Source organism: Eretmochelys imbricata, chromosome 2 (assembly GCF_965152235.1).
Source record: "Eretmochelys imbricata isolate rEreImb1 chromosome 2, rEreImb1.hap1, whole genome shotgun sequence".
Lineage (NCBI taxonomy): Eukaryota > Metazoa > Chordata > Testudines > Cheloniidae > Eretmochelys > Eretmochelys imbricata.
In genome coordinates, this window is record NC_135573.1 from 176,444,000 (window position 1) to 176,464,322 (window position 20,323).

At 39.3% G+C, this 20,323-nt stretch overlaps 1 protein-coding gene across 1 annotated transcript in view; it reads left to right on the top strand.

Annotated features, from left to right (window-relative positions):
• The window catches only part of GLI3 (GLI family zinc finger 3), a 223,866-nt gene that overhangs the window by 97,850 nt on the left and 105,693 nt on the right, over positions 1 to 20,323 (top strand). Inside the window, exon 3 of the mRNA XM_077809222.1 lies at positions 19,243 to 19,348. Coding sequence (XP_077665348.1) covers positions 19,243 to 19,348 — 106 coding nt within the window. The remainder of the gene's footprint in view (positions 1 to 19,242; positions 19,349 to 20,323) is intronic.

Sequence of the window (20,323 nt, forward strand, 5' to 3'; positions counted from 1 at the left end):
ATTACTAATCTTAACACAAAATCCCTCCCCATTCAAATCCCTCCCCAGATTCCTCCCTACTTCTTGCACCATACGTACAAGGAAGGAGTTTCACTTATTACAGATTGCTGGGTCAGCAGGGAGAAAGTCATTATATCCACTTCTGAGTTTTTTAGTGCATCCTGTCTTCAAGAATCTAAACTCTTTGGGCAGGACACTGTCTTAATTTTTGTGTATTGTACAGAGCTGAGCTCATCAGTAGTGAACAAATAATCTTTATGGTGCCATTCGAAAATGTTTTAAAGTTACACTTGTCCAATTAAACTGCATCTCTGGGTGCTGATAGATCGCTGACTGCATCCACTTTTGGGGGGAATGGCGGGGGGGGGGGAGGGTGTCATTCTTGTGAAGTTTAGCTTTCTCTTTTCATTTTTTCCTCCAACTTTTAAACTGTAGAATTTAGAATATTTTTTAAAATATAAATGCTCCTAATGGCCATCCCATTAATTTGCCCCCACACAGAGATCTTCCTTTTCTGTGAAGGAAATGCAGTAAATATAGGAACGTCAATTCATTAAATTTCACCAGCTCTAAGTTGTGTCATTTTTTTCCTTTTCCATTCTTTCCAGTTTAATTAACCCTTTTCTTTCCTCTTACCTCCGGCTCATTCTATCTCATTTGTATTTCTCATTTGTTAGTTTTCTTTTTTCTTTTCTTCTTTTTAGTGCCTTTTTAAAAACTTCTTTGGAAAGGAGGATCTTCTTTCCCCTCAATTCTCCATTTCGTATTCACCTCCCCTGCTATCAATTATCTATTCATTGTGTTCCTTCCCAGAGTACATTGTCTCTTCCTCCTTGTTCCCCTGTGGTTGATCTCTCTATCCTTTTACTCCTTCCATTCTCATTCACCCCTTTGGTTCCCCTTTATTTCATTTTCTCTTACTGATCCTACTCCACCTCATTCATCCCTCACCCCCAGTGTCTCCCTAACCCAGTGATGGGAAACCTGCGGACCATCAGGGTAATCCACTGGCAGCCCGTGAGACAGTTTGTTTACACTGACTGTCTGCAGGCATGTCTGCCTGCAGCTCCCAGTGGCTGCGGTTCGCCATTCCCAGCCAATGGTAGCTGCAGGAAGTGACGGCCAGCATGTCCCTGTGGCCCACGCCGCTTCCCGCAGCTCCCATTGGCTGGGAATGCTGAACAGCAGCCACTGAGAACTGTGGACGGCAGTGCCTGCAGATGGTCAGTGTAAACAACCTGTTTTGTGGCCTGCCAGCGGATTACCCTGGTGAGCCGCAGGTTGTCCACCACTACCCTAACCCCTCTCTCTGTTTTACACTAGAAAATGAGATTGACCTAGCTTCGTCACTCAGGAGCATGAAAAATCCACAACTCCAGAGTGACGTAGTTAACCCGACCTGAGTTGTTGGGTAGACAACACTAGGTTAATAGAAGAATTCTTCCTAGCTATGGCCTCCTGTTGCTGTAGTGTGTGTACACTGATACAGGTGTGCCACTGTAGCATTTTAAGTGTAGAAATAACTCAAGACCCCACCTCTACATTCTTTACCCTACTAAGGTAGACCTTATCTCTCCTCTTCTTCCATCATCTGCCACCCACTTGGTGCCTCTTCTCTCCTTTTCCCCTTCATTGATGTTCCATCCTCTTTTCCCCTGCCCAAAATGCTACAATTCACCTCTCTACCACTGAGGTTGTGGTGGAGGCTGGGCCTCCCACTATTTCTAAGTCCCCTCTATTTACTCTTTTCTGCTGCTTCCACAGCTGTTGTGGATGGGAGGATGCTGGATTTTCTTATTTTCTGTTTCCTCCTCCCATGTGTCAGCTCCCTGCTGCTGAGCATCCTTTTTCACTGAGCTGCCTTTGCTTGGGTCAAGAAGATGATGCTCTAGAAGCTCAGAGAAGGAGCTGGCCCAGATGCAGGCAGCTGGCTGGTACCTGTGGGGAGAACTTATAGTATCCTTATCCCCTGCAGTGGCAGGTTCCATTCTACCAACCCACCAAAACCATGCATCCTTTGCGGGGCAGATGATAGAAGATAAAGGCTGAGTGATTTATCATGGAGAAATAAAGCCCAATTCTACCATCATATAGATATGCTTAACTCCCTTTGATTTTCATAGGTGTATCTGAGGGTGGAATCTGGCCTTATCAGTGCAAAGTAGTGTTATCATTAATAGTCGAAATAAAGATGCGGGTGGGGGAGGAAGGAATAGAAAATGTTAGTTGTCTGAGAGTCTGGAAGCTTCTTTGGGCCTGGTCCTCCACTGCCTTGTACTTTATGTAGTCATTTACACCAAGGACACTTTAAAGATAAGAATTAAGCAGATTTAAGCTCATAGCTGAATATTCAGGCGAACTAAAGGCTGCAATAGAGGAATAGCTGGGGTATTATAAAGAAAAGTTCTACAGAAGTCGTCTGTTTCAAGTTGGAGGTGGGGGAATGGCATAATAAAAAATAAATTGGTTTTCCCTTTTGAATTAGAAATGCCTCAGGCCATAAGCATCTTGAAAGAAATTAATTTATTTTTCTTTTACCTTTCTGAACAGATCAACCAGAATTGTTTGAAAAATAATATTGTTAGTAAGTAACCCCTGAGAGTCGCAGGGTTTGGCATTCCCTTCATTAGTATTACTACGGCAACCCCAAGGTGTTACATTGGACGTCCCCAATTCCTGGCACCAAAGGGTTAATTTTATTAGCTTTCAGAGAAATATGTTTAGAAGATATTTTAGCTACAAAAACCCAGCTTGTGTTACCAGGTAATAGTGCATTTTCTATTTACCCTTGGTCTGATGGCCACTCAAACTGCTGAGTTAGTCTTTGTTATTGAAAGGCTCTAACCTCTCTCTCCAGTTAAAGCTGCAACTCGTTTTTCCATTTTAAGCCTGATAGCAACATCCTCAAAAAGAACCTTTCCATTTCATATCCTGCGATATATAAACCTCATAGGCCTAGATCATCAATGTGTTAAAAAACCTCAAAGTTTAATATGATGGGAAATATCATACTTTGTATTGGTTTCAGAGTAACAGCCGTGTTAGTCTGTATTCGCAAAAAGAAAAGGAGTACTTGTGGCACCTTAGAGACTAACCAATTTATTTGAGCATGAGCTTTCGTGAGCTACAGCTCACTTCATCGGTATGCATCCGATGTTTGTCACCAAGTATAAAAGTTTGTCACCAAGTATAAAACCAATGATCTATGGTGCATAATTTTGATACTCCATCAAAAAGTTGTACAAATAGTGAGTTTCCCTATTTAAGGTGTTCTCAGCAATGGCCCACAGACCTCCTAAGGATCTTAAAAGAATATCTTGATTGGAAAATTTGCAAAGTAGATATGCTGTACTGCCCACCCTAAGTATTCAAAAATGATGAGATTGGCTTAAAAATTGTGGGTGTTTTTGAATCTTTTGATTTTTTGAATCTTTTTTATTTGCCTGCTGGATTTGGAGCCTTTAAGGGTCACATTTCAACTTTTCTCCATAACCGTAAGAGCTGGAAACTTAAGTATTTTTAAAAAAAGGACCCTGAGATTCTTATATAATTACCCAACATTAGGCGCTGAGACTTCAAAGAAAACAGCAAATATTGCAAGATTTGCAATAAAATTATGAGAGTTGACAACATTGGGGGTGAAATTCTTGCTCCATCGAAATAAATGGTAAAACATCCATTGACTTTAGTGGGGCCAGGACTTTACCTGGGTATGAAAGGAACAAAAAATGGATGAGGGGAGGCAAAGGTTGTTACAAGTGTACAGCTATGGTTGTTTGAGTGCTTTAACTCTTAATTTCCATACTTTCAAATGTTTTTTTTTTTAAATAGTAACCTTAACTCTTCGTTTCCTAGTTTTTGAATGGTTCTTTTTGATAATTGCAACATTCTTTATGTGCAGTTCTTTTTCTAGCAGTTTAACAACTTTGCAACTCATTTAAGCTGTAATGTCTCTCTTGACTACTTTGTTTCCTTTTATGTATGATCAAGTTTAACATTAAATAATGATGTGGATGCGGTAGCCACTCTGTAGCTAAGGATGAGACTCGCTTTCTGTTATAGGGCCAATTTGCCACCACACATCACTGAGGCAATAGTGATTATCCAGTTTAAGGGGTTCAGACTAAACTGTACTTCTATATTGTCATTAATGTTATTGTTTCATAACTGGCCTTTAGCTGGAAATGGACAGTTAGCCATTCTATTTTTGCCTGTACAGCCGCGCTGATAGGCATCAGAAGCTTCCAGCCCTGCAGATAATCTCTTTCTGGGGTTATCATTTACTTACAAATAGATGTGTGAAGTATTTGTGAAAAGGCTTTTGAAGTGAAGTTCCACATGGTTGCTGCTTAGAGCTGAAGACAAGGAAGTGTTTACACAGGGGCAGAGGGTTTCTCTGCCCAGTGTGATTCTTCTCAAGTGCTAGTATTCTATGGCTAAACTGTTTGCCTTTTTAATGAAGTGAACTGTTTGTTTGAAATATGTGGTAGAAGGTATTTAAACGGGGACTAAAGTAAACTTTAGAGCTGTTCAAATAAGCCACGCATATCTGCTTTGTGAAGTGAAGGAAAACGATTTGGCTGTAGCTTACCTCTGGGAAGAGTAGTTAGGGAACTGTTTAAACTGGGCTGAAACGGATGTTGCTGAAACCTCCTATAGGCGTTTTGTAATAACTGCTGCTCATGTAGGGGATTCTTCAGGATGTTGCCATGAAGGGGAGGGGCTGCCAGGTGAATTTTACATGATTATTCAGGTTTAAAAACAGGATTTATTCATTAGCTGTGAAAACTCAGCTACATGTAAATTTGATTAAAACCATCCTAATTAGGACTGAGGAGAGCCATCATATGCTGTGGCCTTTATAACATCATTGGAAACCCAAAGTCCGCTCTTTGAAATAAGATCATGTCAGAATATATGAACATCTGTTTCTGCCTAGCCAGATGGAGGCTAGGAGCATAACTTATACTGCAAAACCTTGTTGTAGAGAGGAGAACAGAATCTGAGGAAGGTAGTAACAAGCAAACTTGGATCTTGTTTTTGGCAAACAGCTAGCTGACAATGGTTGGTACAAGGCATGGAACACATATTGCAATGAAGTTTTTGACCTAACCACAAACACAAGTTTTGAGAGGAAGGAAGGTCTGAGGGGAAAGATGGTCTTGTGGTTATGTCATTGGACTGGGTCTCAGTAGTCTCCAATTCTATTCCTGACTCTGGCACAGTCTTCCCTTGGGTGCATCAGTTAATCTCTGCCTCAATGTGCCATCTGTAAAATGTGGATAATAATGCTTCATTTCTTTCTGCCTTTGTCCTCTCTATTTAAATTAACCTCTTCAGCTCCATCTCTTAGTACGGTATGTTTCTCTACAGATCCTAGTAGAATGGGGCCTTGATCCTAGTTGGGGGCCTTTATACCCTTCTGTAACATAAAATAACATATAATCAATAAATAAGAATGTGTGACTGTGTGCAATTTAGGAGTAGAGGTTTCTAGCTCAAAACGATAAAGGCCACATATTCCCACCTCTTTTTTTTTTGGTTGGAGAAGAAATTCCAAATTTTGTTGAAGCTGTTATACTAGTTTCCCTTGTATCCTTCCTGTGGACACTGGTTAGGAATAAAGTTAGCCGAAACTCTAGATTCCTTAAGCTACGGAAAGATGCATAGAAGCAGGTGTTCAAATCACCAATAGAATGTGGTGCACATCTCTTTAAATGTATGATCTGTTATGTTCAGTGGCATATTTCATGAAAGCAGCATGATGAAATAAGTTGGAAAGCTCAGATACTATAGAGATGGGGGGACCATAAGATCTAGATTGATAGCTGTCAGAGTAACCATAAACTTTGCAGTTAACAGTTAAAATAATACCTCATTTGTGCTTGGTAAGAAGCTGTAAAACAAACAAAAAGTATTTTTATGCTCCCAGTGTACAATAAATGTGCTAGAATTTCACTAGGTTCCAAAAGATCTTCAGTAGCAGTATAAGAACTGACAGTCCCTTTGATGTGATTGACCAGAAAGGGACTGCTGTCATCTCTATCATGACCATTTAAACTTTTGACCTCCAATCTTTGTGTTCAACAGCTTTTTTCCATATTGGTGTTAGCATATCTCTCCAAGTGCCCCTGCATTCAGTGGAGCATCAAACAGTTCGGGGTGGGAAACCTGTTGTTTCATGGCTTGGAAGTTTCTCAGACTTGCCAGGCAATGTGGATGACTACAACTGACTCTCCCTTCTAACCAGCGGAGAAAAATAAATTCCATGTGATGCCACCTGCTTATGTGCCATCAGATTGTGTCTGACCCTTGTACAGAAGTGCGAAAGGGAAGAGAACAAAGAGTCTACCTCTTGTGTCTCCTTGGGCAGGGGGCAGGCAGAATTATTTTTTTTTATTTGTATTGTGGCAATGCCTACAAGCCCCAGTTATGGATCAGGACCCGGATGTGCTAGATGCTGTACAAACACAGAACGAGAAGATGGTTGCTGCAGTCTGCACTCTCACAAGCTCACAGTGTGCTTCTGAGCACAGGGACAGCTCCCTGCTTGGGCCTCCTAGAGCACTATTGACCCACTAGACAGTGGAGGGAAAGGTGAAGTAATTATTGTTGGTTATTATTTGTACTACTGTAGTGCCTAGAGTGAGGGACTGGGAACCTGTTCTGCTAGGTGCTGTATACACATACAACAAAAAGACAGACCCCGCCCCAAAAATCTGTCACATGCTTAAATCTCACACCGTCCCATGTAGAAAAGCTTGTCTAAGTCAGGGACTGGGAGTGGTTGTGTCATTACAAAACCTAAACCTAATTTCCCCAATACTAATTTCCCCCTACTGTTACTCACACCGTCTTGTCAACTGTCTAAAATGGGCCATTCTCATTACCACTTCAAAAGTTATTTTTACTTCCTTGGTATCCTGCTGTCAACTGAATTGTCTCGTTAGACTGACCTCACACTTGGTAAGGCAACTCACACATCTTTTCATGTCTTTATACCTACTCCTGTATTTTCCACTCCATACATCTGATGAAGTGGGTTCTAGCCCATGAAACCTTATGCGCAAATACATTTGTTAGTCTCTAAGGTGCCACAAGGACTCCTCATTGTTTTTGCTGATACAGACTAACACAGCTACCACTCTGAAACCTGAATGCTATTGCTATTCATGTACCTGTTTTTTCAGTTTCTGCATTAGAGTTTGAAGAAGTGTTTTCTTTCCACTGCAGTGAAGAGCTCCTGAGGGTGGCTTTCCTTCACCCCACCTTACTATCCAAGCTTTAGGCGTAACATATCATTGTGCAGTAAAAAACTCACTCCCATTGACCTCAAGTCCGTGAGTCCTGCAGGTATATTTTGGAAAGTTGTCAGGGATGAGAACAGTTTTACTGTCAATAGGTAAGGATTGCCAGAGTTAGCTTCTCTGAGTTGAGATCTTGGGTTTTTTACTCACTGCCTCATTCAGAGAACCATTTTTTTTTGTTATAAAGTAACACACACACACACGTGCACAGAGCCCCATAAATCAGCAGGTACATGGCTGAAATGGCTCTGCAGTTGAAGGGGTGACATTCTCACCTTTGTCGGTAATGTGGCTCCTTGGTCTGCTTTGGGGGAGCTGTAGTGGATGCTTGAAGCAACAGTATTGTAGGCAATACTCCACCATCAGTTCATAAGCAAAAGAAGAATGTTAGGAGGAAGAAGCAGTCAAGGTGACTTCCTGAGATACTTCTCAAACGTTGTGGAGTGAAAAGAACTTGTACAGTAAATGGAAAAGTGGAAGGGAATATAAAAAGAATATAAAGAGGAAATTAAAGATCATAGAGATGGGTAGCAATGGCGCAAAAAGCAAGAATAACCAACAGGTTAAGGAGAATAAGAAAGGCTTTTTATAAAGATATCAAGGTGGAAAGAAACACAATAGCAAAAGCAAGCTCTTTAATCAATTAGGAGAGGGATGAAATCAGTGGAATTACTAAATAAAGAGACAGAACTACTGAGCTGCTTTTAAGACTGACAAAATATAAAGAGGTTGAACAATTAGAAAGTAATGAAGATTTCTTAAATGTAGCTTTTGTTAAGAGCAGATAAGGGAATATTTGGAAAGGGTGCACATATACCAGACGTCAAGACCAGATGAAACTCATTCTAAGATATGAAGGGAATTATCTAGTGAACTTACTGAATCTCTGACAATTATTGTTGAGAAGTCACTGATGACTGGGTGAGACAACAGATGATTTGGAAAAATAAATGTGATACTGAACTTCCAGAGAAAGGAAGGAAATTACTGGAAAGTATTGTCTGGTAATAAATTCAGCTCCTATTAAAATAATGGAAAATGATTAAGAGAAATCATCAATAAAGTCTAAGAATACAGTAGATGTAATGTATTGGGTTTTGGAAAAGCATTTTATGCAGTGTCTCATGAAATCTTATGTGAAAAAATAATTCAAACTGGTTTCCGGTCTGGTGCGGGGAGGTTCGGAAGCTTGCTGTGAATGGGGGTATGAGGGGGAGGGAGGGGAGCTACTGAGACTTGGCAGGGGACCGTGGCTGCCAGCTCCAGACTGAGAAGGGGTGTCCCAGCAGTTCTTATTGCCATTCCTCGCTGGCTGGTGCCCAGTGCCCTGTCCTTCCTCCTCACGCCCCTTGGTATCTGGCACCATGTACCAGTGCAGCCCTGCTCCCGATCCCAGTGGTTGGTGGTGTTCTGCCTGTCCACTGCGCAGGGAGTCTCCACTGGGACCTGAAGTGGGGAGAGCTGTCCCTAACTCTTCATGATGGCCAGCCCAATCTTGTGTGCCACTTCAGCCTCTCCTCGAGCTCCCGCTGTGGTCTCTGCTCCCTGCACTCTCAAAGTGGATTAAAATAAGTCACCCGTATTCCAGTATGAATGTGTCCACACATTAAATTATTCAGGAATAGCTCTTGTGCTTTAAATTCACACCCTACCTTAATCCAAATTAACTTTAAAGCGTAGATAAAGCTCTAATAACAAAAGGTCAATTTCTGCGGCCCTTACTCACATTGAGTAGCACCATAGTCCCCTGGCAAATGTAGAGTAGGTTGCTACTCATTGTAAGTGAGAGTGGAAGAATCTGGCACAAAATGGGAAAATGCAAGTTCATAGGCACATTGGGGGGAAATAACTAGAAATGCAGATATTCAGTGGGAGAGAGAAATGTCAGTAATGCTGAAAAACCTATCAATATGTACAGTGAAATTCCAGTTTAAAATATTATATATAAATCAGTGTGATTTTTTTTAGCCTGCATACACAGGCTTAATGTCCTAGAGCAGAGAGGTGATAACTGTCTCTCTTTCCCAAATTGGAAGGAGTTCAGGGAACAATGAAAAGGAATAAATTGACTGAAGTGTCCAATTTAAAGTGTGCAGATTGTAAGAATGCAATATATCTACATTCTGGGATAGACAAAGAGGGCAAGTGATAGCCATCTGCAAGTGTATGAAGAGTATAAATAACACATAGGGAGAGGAACTCTTTAGGATGGTACAAAGGGAGGTAAAATAATTAGGAGTAATGGGGTTAAGAACAAAATTAGGTTAACTAGCAGGAAAAAATCTTTGACAGTGAGATCCGTCAGATTGTAGAAAAACAATGAGAGTCTGGTGGCACCTTAAAGACTAACATTTATTTGGGCATAAGCTTTCGTGGGTAAAAAACCCCACTTCTTCAGATGCATCAGATGAAGAAGATGTGGGGTTTTTTACCCACGAAAGCTTATGCCCAAATAAATCTATTAGTCTTTAAGGTGCCACCGGATTCCTTGTTGTTTTTGTGGATAGAAACTAACACGGCTACCCCTTTGATACTTGTCAGATTGTGGAATATTCTTCTGTAGAAGCGCAGTTGTTTTTATCTTTAAAAGTAAAAGCTCAATGACCTAATAAGTCTTTTCCATCTCTAATTTCTATCGTTATACAATTTACTTACCAAAGACTCTGAATGTAATTTATATAACTCTTCCAGCCTGTGTTGGCCAATGAAATAAGAGACCTCCACCAGATCATCAGCTGCTGTAAATCGATGTAGACTCATTGACATCTCTGGTGCTACGCTGATTTACATCAGATTAGGATTTGACCTCTGGACTTGCTTTCAAACTTGACTTTGCTACATAGGAGAGAAACACACTAGCAATTTGCATCATATGATTGACTAACTTTTTGTGGCCAGGCTTAATACTTTGTAATCCTTTTAAATGTGTTGAAGTTTATTAGTTGCTCCAAACTGACCTCCATAGGGAGATCCACACTATGTACAAGGACATCTGACATTTTAAAAATGTATTTATAATCTGTATCTTTCCATGAGTACACTGATTTTTGGCTTCCAGACTGTTCTCTTTCCTTGTCTTTGTCTACACTTGCAGCATAGTCACATTTGCAAGCACCATGTTTATACATGCGTCTTTTCAGTGCTAACACAGTCTTCCTGGCCATTGTAGATGGGAATGAACCAGACTATAAACTGTTTGACAAAATTGTTGTTTGGCAGTTCCCTGTCTGCCCTGGGCAGGGAGGCTGTGTTAGCACCCAGCTGCGGAGAACTGTGTGTAAACATTGTGCTGCAGCAGTGTAGTCAGGGCCTTCCTGTATGATTTCACTCTTAATCATCTTCAGTTTGGGTCAGGATTGATTTATTTTTTTAATTCAGTTTTATTTATTTTCTTTTAACACACAGTTTGTAGTTCATCATTCACAGCTGCAGACTCCTATATGTTTGGGTTAACCTGCTTTTAATAACTTTCCGTGCATGTGTTTTCTTTTTGTTTGTTTGTGCCAGATTCTCAGCAGGGAGGTTGAGAATACAGAAGATGTCATCAGGCACATACAGATGGAATCAAAAGACAAGCAGCATTCCAGAGCATCTAGATTAAAGCATTTGACTGGATTGTTGAAAGTTAAATATGGACACTTTTTTTAAAAAAAAATCCTTTTGGGTATGATTTTTAGCTGTGGTAGATGTATTGATGGTAGGGACACAAGAAGTTAGCAGGACAATGGCAGAATAGAAAGCACGTTGCAAGGGAAAAGATAAATTGTTTTTTCACTGAAGAGAGTACATTTGAGGTAACGGAGGCAGGGATTTCTTTTGTCAGTTCCCTGGCAGAGCACAATTTGTCATTTTCTTGTGGAGACCACATTATTAAGTTTGTTAAGAGGCACTGCATGGATCCAGAGGTTACGAAAAAAGATGAGTTGTGGCATACCAAGAGCCAGCTGCATTATAAGAGGTGATGTTCTTTCCAAATAACGTACTTTGTGGCCAAGATGTCTCGTTGGGTTCTCTTCTAGTGTGCTTGGAGTGCAGACACTGACTATATACAACTGTTGTTACATTTAATGGCTTTTTAAACACCAATTTATATAAGAAAGGGAGGCAGTGTCGTCTAGTGGTCACAGCATGACACTGAGATTTGGGACACAATAATTCTATTCCCAACTTTGCCCCCCTGACCTGCTATGTGCCCCTGTGCAACTCTTACCTTTTCAGTGCTTCAGTCTTCCAACATGTAAAATGTACATAATAATGATATGTCCCTACACTGCACTGCTCTACCCATGCAAAACAGCCATAACCAATGGCCAACTAAGATGCTATTATGGCTTTTTTATATTGCCAGTGCAGCACAAAGCAACCTTACTGTACTGATGCATCTGACCTCATACAACTAATAAGTCATGATTCAATCACTGGATTATCATAGGGCCTAATTTGTGTTTGCAAAGTGTTCAGAGATTCTTGGATTAACAGTGTTTTAAATATGTAAATTATTTATTATCATATAAATCAATTATTTTGGATGTGCAGAGTGTTCTGAGCACCGGACAGATGCAATCAAATAGACTTTAAAAAGTTTAGTATTCCAGAAGACAGTCTTGCTGCAGTTTTCCTCTGATAGTAGTGTTGCAGTGATTGGGAAGAATGATAGTGTTCCAGCTGAAATCAATCCAATAGCTGTTTAGCCAATACCTGCAGCAAATCTGGCATATTAAAGATCTTCCAGTGCCAGTTGATTAAATCATTTCCAGCCACTTTTCTTCTTGATCAGAAATAACAGCTCCTCTTCCAAATGTTTGGTGGGATGATGATTATTATTGTGGAACCACTAAAAACGATAAATCATGTTCCCACAAGGTGTTTGGGTTTACAAACACAGAGGAGGTAAATGAATGACAGGTGTGTAAGATGCCCTGGATTCTTATTTCTTTTCCAAGGTGGGAATCTTTTTCATCAGCAACAACAATCAAAAAGTGGAGCAATATTCCACTTTCTGAGGTTTGTGGTGTTTTTAATATAGAGAAATGAGCTCTGAAAACTCAGGTTGAAGCTGGAGATGGAATTGTAATGATTGAAGTACATTAATGAACATAAAATATAAAAGTGTCATGATCAACCTGAAAGTCACTTTTTTTTTCCTGAGTTTTGTACCTACTATAGTTACAAATAAAACCTAATATTACTGTAACTGAAAGAACTTAGTAAATAGAAGAGAAAAAACTCCACCTCTGCTTTTTCAGTTTATTTACTTTGTGCATTTGACAATATTTTGTGTACAGACAGTTTTCTTGGTTCCCGTCTTAGTCAGTCAGTTAGATTCCAATCCTGAAAAGACTTACGCACATCGTTAACTTAATTCACTTTGAGTGGTCCCATTTACAATCAAGGCTGTGGGACTACTCGCAGTTCATGAAGTTAAGCATGAGGATTTGCAGGATTGGGGGTCTTAGTTATAGTTCTCTCTTGATGAGAAGACCCCTTGAAACAAATGGGGAGCAGAAAAACTCATATACACATTTTGAAAGGGAAATTAACGGACCCTCTTGGAAACTAATTTTGTTTAAAAATTAGCCAGTTGAAAAATATGCAGTTACCGGTGCAGCAGAACTTTCCATTCCAAAAAGTACCATGACTGTTACCATAAAACCAGACAACACCATCAAGGGAAGATAAATTGAAGCAAACATATATGAAGAAATAGTAATGTCCTATAGGACTATGCGAATCAAAATATTAGAAAATTCCCATTGGATGATCAGCTATGCACCAAGGGAAATATAGAAATCTGCTGGCAAAACTGTTCACAATGCAGTGTACTGAAAAAGACATCAAGAAATTGCTATATTTTGCATAGTGGTGTTTTTAGTACATTTTGGGTAACAGTGTTTTATATAAGTAAATTATTTATTATCATAGAAGTCAATTATTTTGGATGTGCAGAGTGTTCTGAGCACCTGGTTCCATTGAAGTCAAAAGCAAAACTCTAACTGACTTCAATGAGGCCAGGATTTCACCCCCAATATGTTATAGTTAGGTTAGGCAGAATTGGATTTTTCTTTTTTTTTATAATTTCAATTAATAATATCAATGTTTAATTTTAAGCATTTTACATTTTTTATCTATTTAAATTTTCACAGTTGTACAAAATTATGGGGAAGTCAAACAACTAGGGGTCAGTTAATAATTAGTTAATGACAGTAGACATTGAGATTCAAAAGTTAAAGCATTATAATATGTAATATATGAAATGTCCCAACATCACGCATAAAAATATTCAAAATAAATAGCCTTAAATCAAATTCTAATAATTTCTCAAGCAGCATTTGTCTTAGTTTGTCCGTCTGTAAATTTAGATTAATGATCGAAATATTTTTTGTAAGTTTGTTTGGGTGCAGTGAAATTGACATTTACCGATTTTTAAAAAAAAATCTTATCCTTCCAAGCCTAATTGTATTTTGAGTAAAGTTCTAAACTTGACTTAGTGTTCTCTTGTAGAATTTTGTGAACAGATTTATCTAATGATAAACCACTAAAATGTTACACATACTGAAAACGTGCACTGAATTGCATATTTTGTGTGCCACTATCTCATAATGCAGCTGTGGAGAGTGGAGCTGCACTTAGCCACTTGAGTTGATTCAAACCTTATACCATAACAAATAGTTTCTCAACTCACTAAAAGTTGAAGCCTATCTTTTCAAAAGCCTACAGGGTTTGGCAAGAATCTCACCGTGCTTGAGCAAAATGGGATAGTAAATGGTGTTGTCTGTGTGATCAGCCTTACTACCAAAAATTTAACTTGCCAGATCCAAGTGATTTCTAACTGTAGAAGCCCTGTTCCAAAGATCAAGAAATTGATGGAAAGATTCCCATTGACTTCAGAGTGTGTTGGATCTGGATAATGGTTCTTTCACTTTCTCTTGTTGTACTTTCTGCTACTGACTCAGTATTACATAATACCTCTTGGTCTGCTAGAGTCATGCAACCTTCTGCTGCATCTATTAGCAGATCATTGGTAACTCTTAGATCTCTTTAGATCTTAATTATTATTCTTTCTTTATCAAACATGCAAATTTTGATAATTTTCCCCAGTTTCCTTTATTCATTTCTCTTGTTCTTTCAGCGGAGGCATAGGTTACTGAGCTTTAGGGAACAGTGAAAGTCCCTTCTCCTCTCCTAGGTGTTTACCTGGTGGAGTGTGAGATTGATTATTATTTGTGAGGGTTGGTCCTTTTCACTGTACCCGAAGATGTATTTGTAAGAAGGGAATACACAATTTATACATATAAAAATAAAAAAAACCGACATATTTTCTTGAAAAATCTCAGAGATGACATCTACAAAATTGTGTGGAGCTTAAAGTGTTTACCAGTGCTACATTTCTACTCTTATACAGCTTACTTGCCTGTGCTCTACATTTTTTTTAAAGACCTCCTGATGTTCTCAAGCAGAGGTGGACCTTAAAGATATTTTTGCTTGTGGTATTGGACAGGAAGACAGCTAAGGCCCCTATTCAACAAAACAAGCTGAAATATGTGTAAGTCCATCCATTTCAGCACTTAGCCATATGTTTACATCTCATTGAAGTCAATGGGACTGAATCATGTGCTCAAGGGCTTTGATGAATTGGGCCTAAGGCCCTGATTGGGCAGTTGAATCCATACAGATAGATGCTTATGCCCATATGGAACCCATTGACTTTAGCCGGCCTCTGCACAGATACAAGTCTCTGGCTGCACAGATCTGATTGCAGGATCTGGGCCTGAGTTAATGAAGAACATTTTAAAGCCTTGTCATGGGCTACCCTTGCCTTCATTTCAGCCAAATCTTCCAAGATATAGAATTTTTTTATGAATAATTTCTGAAATACGACATGAAGGGTAAAGTTTGTTAGAAGATGTTGTTGATTCATTATAGTATAATTCCTGATGATAGTTTTGTTTTATGCATTTTAAATAGAAAGCTCATAAATGTCATATTTTTAGAGCAGTGGTTTTTAACCCTTACTGCAGCCTGCAGCCCTTTGGTTCTCAAAATATGTTCTTGCACCCCTTATCAAAAATTGTAGAAGTAGGTCAGTTCTTTAAACCTAGATATATTTTTTGTTTGTATATTACAGTAATCATTAAAAAATGTATAATGTTAATAAATGCGTAAGTTTGATTAAACAAAGTAGTTGTACTTACGTGCCTGTGCTTAATTTGTGTTTTTGATGATTTACTTTCTAAAAAAATCTGGCATGTCTCGCACTCCTAGAAAGGGCATCTCGCACCCCAGGTTAAGAACCACTGTTTTAGAGCAATTGCCAGATCCTTTTATTAAGGGTCTTTGTGGCTACAGGGTTTGTAGGTAGCCAAGACCTCTGCTAGCAACAGCTACAGATCAGTTGTGACCAGATTCTACCACACAGACAAAGAGCAGTACATTCCTGTACACGTAGTCCCATTCATTCCAATGGGACTACTCTTAGAATAACGTACTAGTTAGCATAAATGAATGTGGCAGAATTTGTCCTGTGATGGTCTGGCAGTATCTCTGCTGAAACAATTATTGTGTGAGGTCAGAATGACCAGTAGGAATACAATATGTGTTACAGCTATGCAAACTTTTGACTGTATATTTCAATTTAAATACATGTCAAACAATTACATATTTATAGGGTTTGAAGTGCATTCTAAGTGGAACCTTGGATGATAGGAGCTCTTTCAAATATCTGTTTGATGTGAGCATATTTTCATATAAATATTCAAAGCTGTTCAAAGTAGAACACTTTTGGACCCACAGCATGTAGAATTTACTACTTACCTCTGCATCAAGAAATTATCCGCACATAGTAGATTTTGAATTCCCTCAGTAAAACTGATTCCACTAGTTCTGCACATTATTCTCCCTGTCTCCCATTTAGCATGTTAGTTTGCTGACAGTAGAGTACACAGCACTTAGCAGCTGGTTTGTGGAACCATCAGTCAGGAAATTGTATGATAAATAGGAGGTAGCCAGGTTTAGTGGCACTTTATTCTGCTTCAGCAGTTTTAGCCTGACTTTGGAAAAGTCATCATGAGGTATTTTTCCAAGGGTTGCAACAGGAGATGGCTACAGTGCAGTAACTTATTACACATACGCTTGAGTTATGATGCTCACCAGCTGTATTGCTCATGTGTAAATAATAAACTGTGAGATGGATAATTATGGCAGATGCTAGATATTCAGGTCTGTTCTAGCCATGCGGGGTTGACTTCAACAGTTCTCTGTGCAGTGATGGAATACTTCTCTTTCCAAGACAAAAACCACAAACGAAATGCAGCCAGGACACACAGAGAAACTTAATATTAAAGGACTCAGAAATGTATTCTTTGAGATTTCTGCCTCATTAAATGTCAGTACAAGATGACAGAGGTTAATGAAATGACTGTATAACACAAACACATTAAATCCTACTTTCTTCGTCTGTACAGTTAAGATAGGTCTGGGCTATAGGTAATTTAATATTCAATATTCCAGTCCTGAGACAGAAAATTATAGAAGATCACATTTAACTTTAGGGCTAATCCTGTACATGGCTAAACTGTGTTTAAAGAGGTAAATAGGGGAACTGCGCTCCAGAGTGGAGTTTCAGCCTGGCTCGGCAGGGATGGAAAGTAAGCTGTGCATCTTGCACAGGCTAGTTCACCTTGTGTGAGGTGAGGTATGATGCTATTTGACATGCCTACGGGGATCAGAATCCAGCCCCTTGGGACAAACCTCCCCTGTCCCTTGTTTTCCTCACAGTTACTACTGTGAGAGAGGCAGTGGGGAGAGAGATGTTTGTTGACAGTGGCTAATATGTCTTGGAGGAAAGTAATGTACAGCAGGAGTAGGACCCCTACTCGGCTTACATTATTGCAAATAATAGGCTATGGGGCGGGGAGCACAGCATACAACAGGATCCCACGCTATGTAGACATCTCTCTGTGCTGCTCCTGCTCCTTCAAACATTTCCCCCTGGTTTCAGGCTGTGTTGTGGCTTCTGGGACTGGTGATCGATGCAAAGTGCATTTCATGCTCGGGAAGCAAGTATCTTCTGGTCCCCCCATAACCACATACTCCTGTGGGATGTATAAATTCCTGGGATTGACTGTGAGCCCTGTAGAAGTCAGCAGGGCTCAGCACAGGTGTAGGAGGGGATCAAATTGCAAGAGTGTAGGTATTTATGTCCAGTTAGTAAAGTAGGGCTAGAATTAGGGCTACCATGACTAGGGTTTCCCTGCTCATGTTAGGAAGCCACAATCACTTTTCAAACAGGATCGGGCCCCAAGTCAGTAAGTGGCAGAAATGCACTGTAACTAAGTGCACTGTAGTTGATACTTAACAAATAGCTGGGACGGGGGCTGGACAGGAAATTTCAAATGTTTAAAAATTGTCATGAAAAATTGGAAATATTTCCTCAGAACTTGTGTGAATTCCCCACCTCCCCCCATCCCATTATCTCTTACACTCCTCCTTTTCTACCAACTGCAGCTGGTTGGAGATCTCAAACATTCAAATTTTTGAGAAAAAACAGAGGCAAAATCCAATTCCTCCCCCTTTTTTTGGAACCTCACCTGGCTTGATGCAATTGTTTTCAGAGATAACGTAATCTAAGGTGGGGATTACATTTAGCTGGATACAGAAGGAAGAAAATACACATAGAATCTACCCTAAGAGTCATAGCAAGACTGAAAAAGGTCTCTCTAGCTTGGTTTTCCCGACTGATCATAAATAAGAATTTTCTCTTTTTAGAATCCTTTTTAGTAAAACCATGACATTACATAACATCCATTCTCATCTGGTTTTAGGATCACATAAACATAAAATAATTGGTCTGGATAGGTAGGTTTCACCCCCCAGGAGACAATGGGCTTTTCAGCTGTTATGTTGCTGCTTGAACATTGTCTCCTCCATTCAGAATTGTAATGATGCATTAAATAACGTTCTTTACATTAGACAGTTGCAAAGGTATGAAAATGTTGATAGAGATCTATAGTATATTAAAACTAGAGCATCCAAAATGGCAGAGAGCTTTAACTCGAGAATTATGTGGAAAAATGAGGGCTAGATTGTTCTGACCTGTACGCAACCTGTGTAGTGGTGGGTTGGGGACGAGACTGTGAGGAACTGTCCCCTCTTGTGTAATGGATATAAGGGCTGTCTGGAAGTAATAGGAATTGCAGTGGCAGCTTCAGAGTTGGCCCTCCCAGGAAACAACTTGCCAGAAATAGGGTGGGGAGTAACCAAAGCCATTTCTCCCCTCCTCTTTACATGCCTGCCAGCAGAGGTGACCAGCTGCATGCAAAGAATATGCTGCATCCTTTTCAAGGCTGAGGAAATGAATCCCCACACCCTGAAGCACATAATTCCTGACGCTTCCCTTCGGTGCGCTGCAGCACAGCGTCTCCTCCAATGCAGCCTTTCTCAATCACGTTTTCCTTCTAACTTAATTGTAATTTACTCCAGATTGTACTTTGTATGCCTGCTGTTTTAGTTGTACATTCCACTGTATCTTTTTTACTATAAGCTATTTGTACTCTATTTTTAGGTCTTTCTTTCAATAAAATTTTTATTTGTTTTAATATGAAAAAAAATAGAACCAGGGATGCTTACAAAAGGTTCAGCAATCCTTTTGATCTGACACTTCACATGTGTGCACTGTAATTATTTATTAAAGGCTTTTTCATGTAATTTGCCATTTAAGATAGAAAAAAGAGTATATGAAAATTAATAAATGAATATTCACGCTCATCTATGCAAATTTTATGGGGCAAAGTTTGTTCAGTTACACCGGCATTGTATTGAGAAAGAAGAAGTTGACCGTACAGCATACAAGAGTTGGCACATAATTTGAGATGTGTAATTAATATTAAAAATTAGCTGCATGATATATTCATATTTGGAAACCTTATTTGTTTTTCAGATCCACCTCACCTTTTTCCAGCATTCCACCCTCCTGTGCCAATTGATGCAAGACATCACGAGGGACGTTACCATTATGAACCATCTCCCATTCCTCCACTGCATGTGTAAGTATTATTTTCCAGATTGTTATATTATGGAGCCTACAACAAGAGACAAATATTGGAATCCTTATGGTACTTAAAACTCTGTGCCTGGAAAGCTTTGCAGCTTTCCTTTTCAAGCTGGAGAGCAAGATTTACGTTTGGAATGCGTCGAGTTTATCTGTTCGTGGATTCACTGAAGCAGAACCAGGCTGGTGCCTTAGGAATGCCTGTTATAATAGGTAGCTGGCAAATGTCACCTATATATTTTGCTGATGTTTATTCTGTGTGCTGTCATTCTATAAATACTAAATTAAAAAGCATAGAGCCCTATAAAATACTGCTAAACAAAATGTGTACTTTCTCTGGATTAGGCTTGGGATTCTTCATAGCTAAAATTTCCTGTAACGTCAAAGCTTTTTCCTAGTGACTGCCATGAAGCATAATGAAATTTTGGGGGAATTTTCATAGCCCCTGTTGTGTGTGTGCACAAGCAGTCAGGTGATTGATGGCAATGTCACCCAAACAAAATGGCAAATGTAATAGAGCACATGGTTTACACAAAGATAAAAGAAAAGAATGCCAGTGATAACATGCATTAGAAGAAGAGGGGAGAGGAGGAACCCTGTGGAAATAACCATTATCTTATTCTATATGTAGAGAGGAGTATCAGATTTGCAAAATAAAGCAATGATCTTTAGTTGTAATGTTCAGAAAACTGCCATATACCATAAAAAAATGGAGCCATAAGGAAGGCTTACTCCTGTGCTAAAAGTCTTGATATATACATTTAATTATATCTAATAATCACCTCTCTTGTTGAGAAAATAAAAGAAGAAATGCAAAAGTAATACTTTGAAGAATAATGCTAGTTGTTTAGATGGCAGATTGCATCTCCATGGCTATTAGTTACAGCTGTGTAATTACATATATACAGAAGAAAAATGAAGTTGTTTTAAAACAAGTCCTCCTCTGTGAGCAGAATTAATTGATATTAAC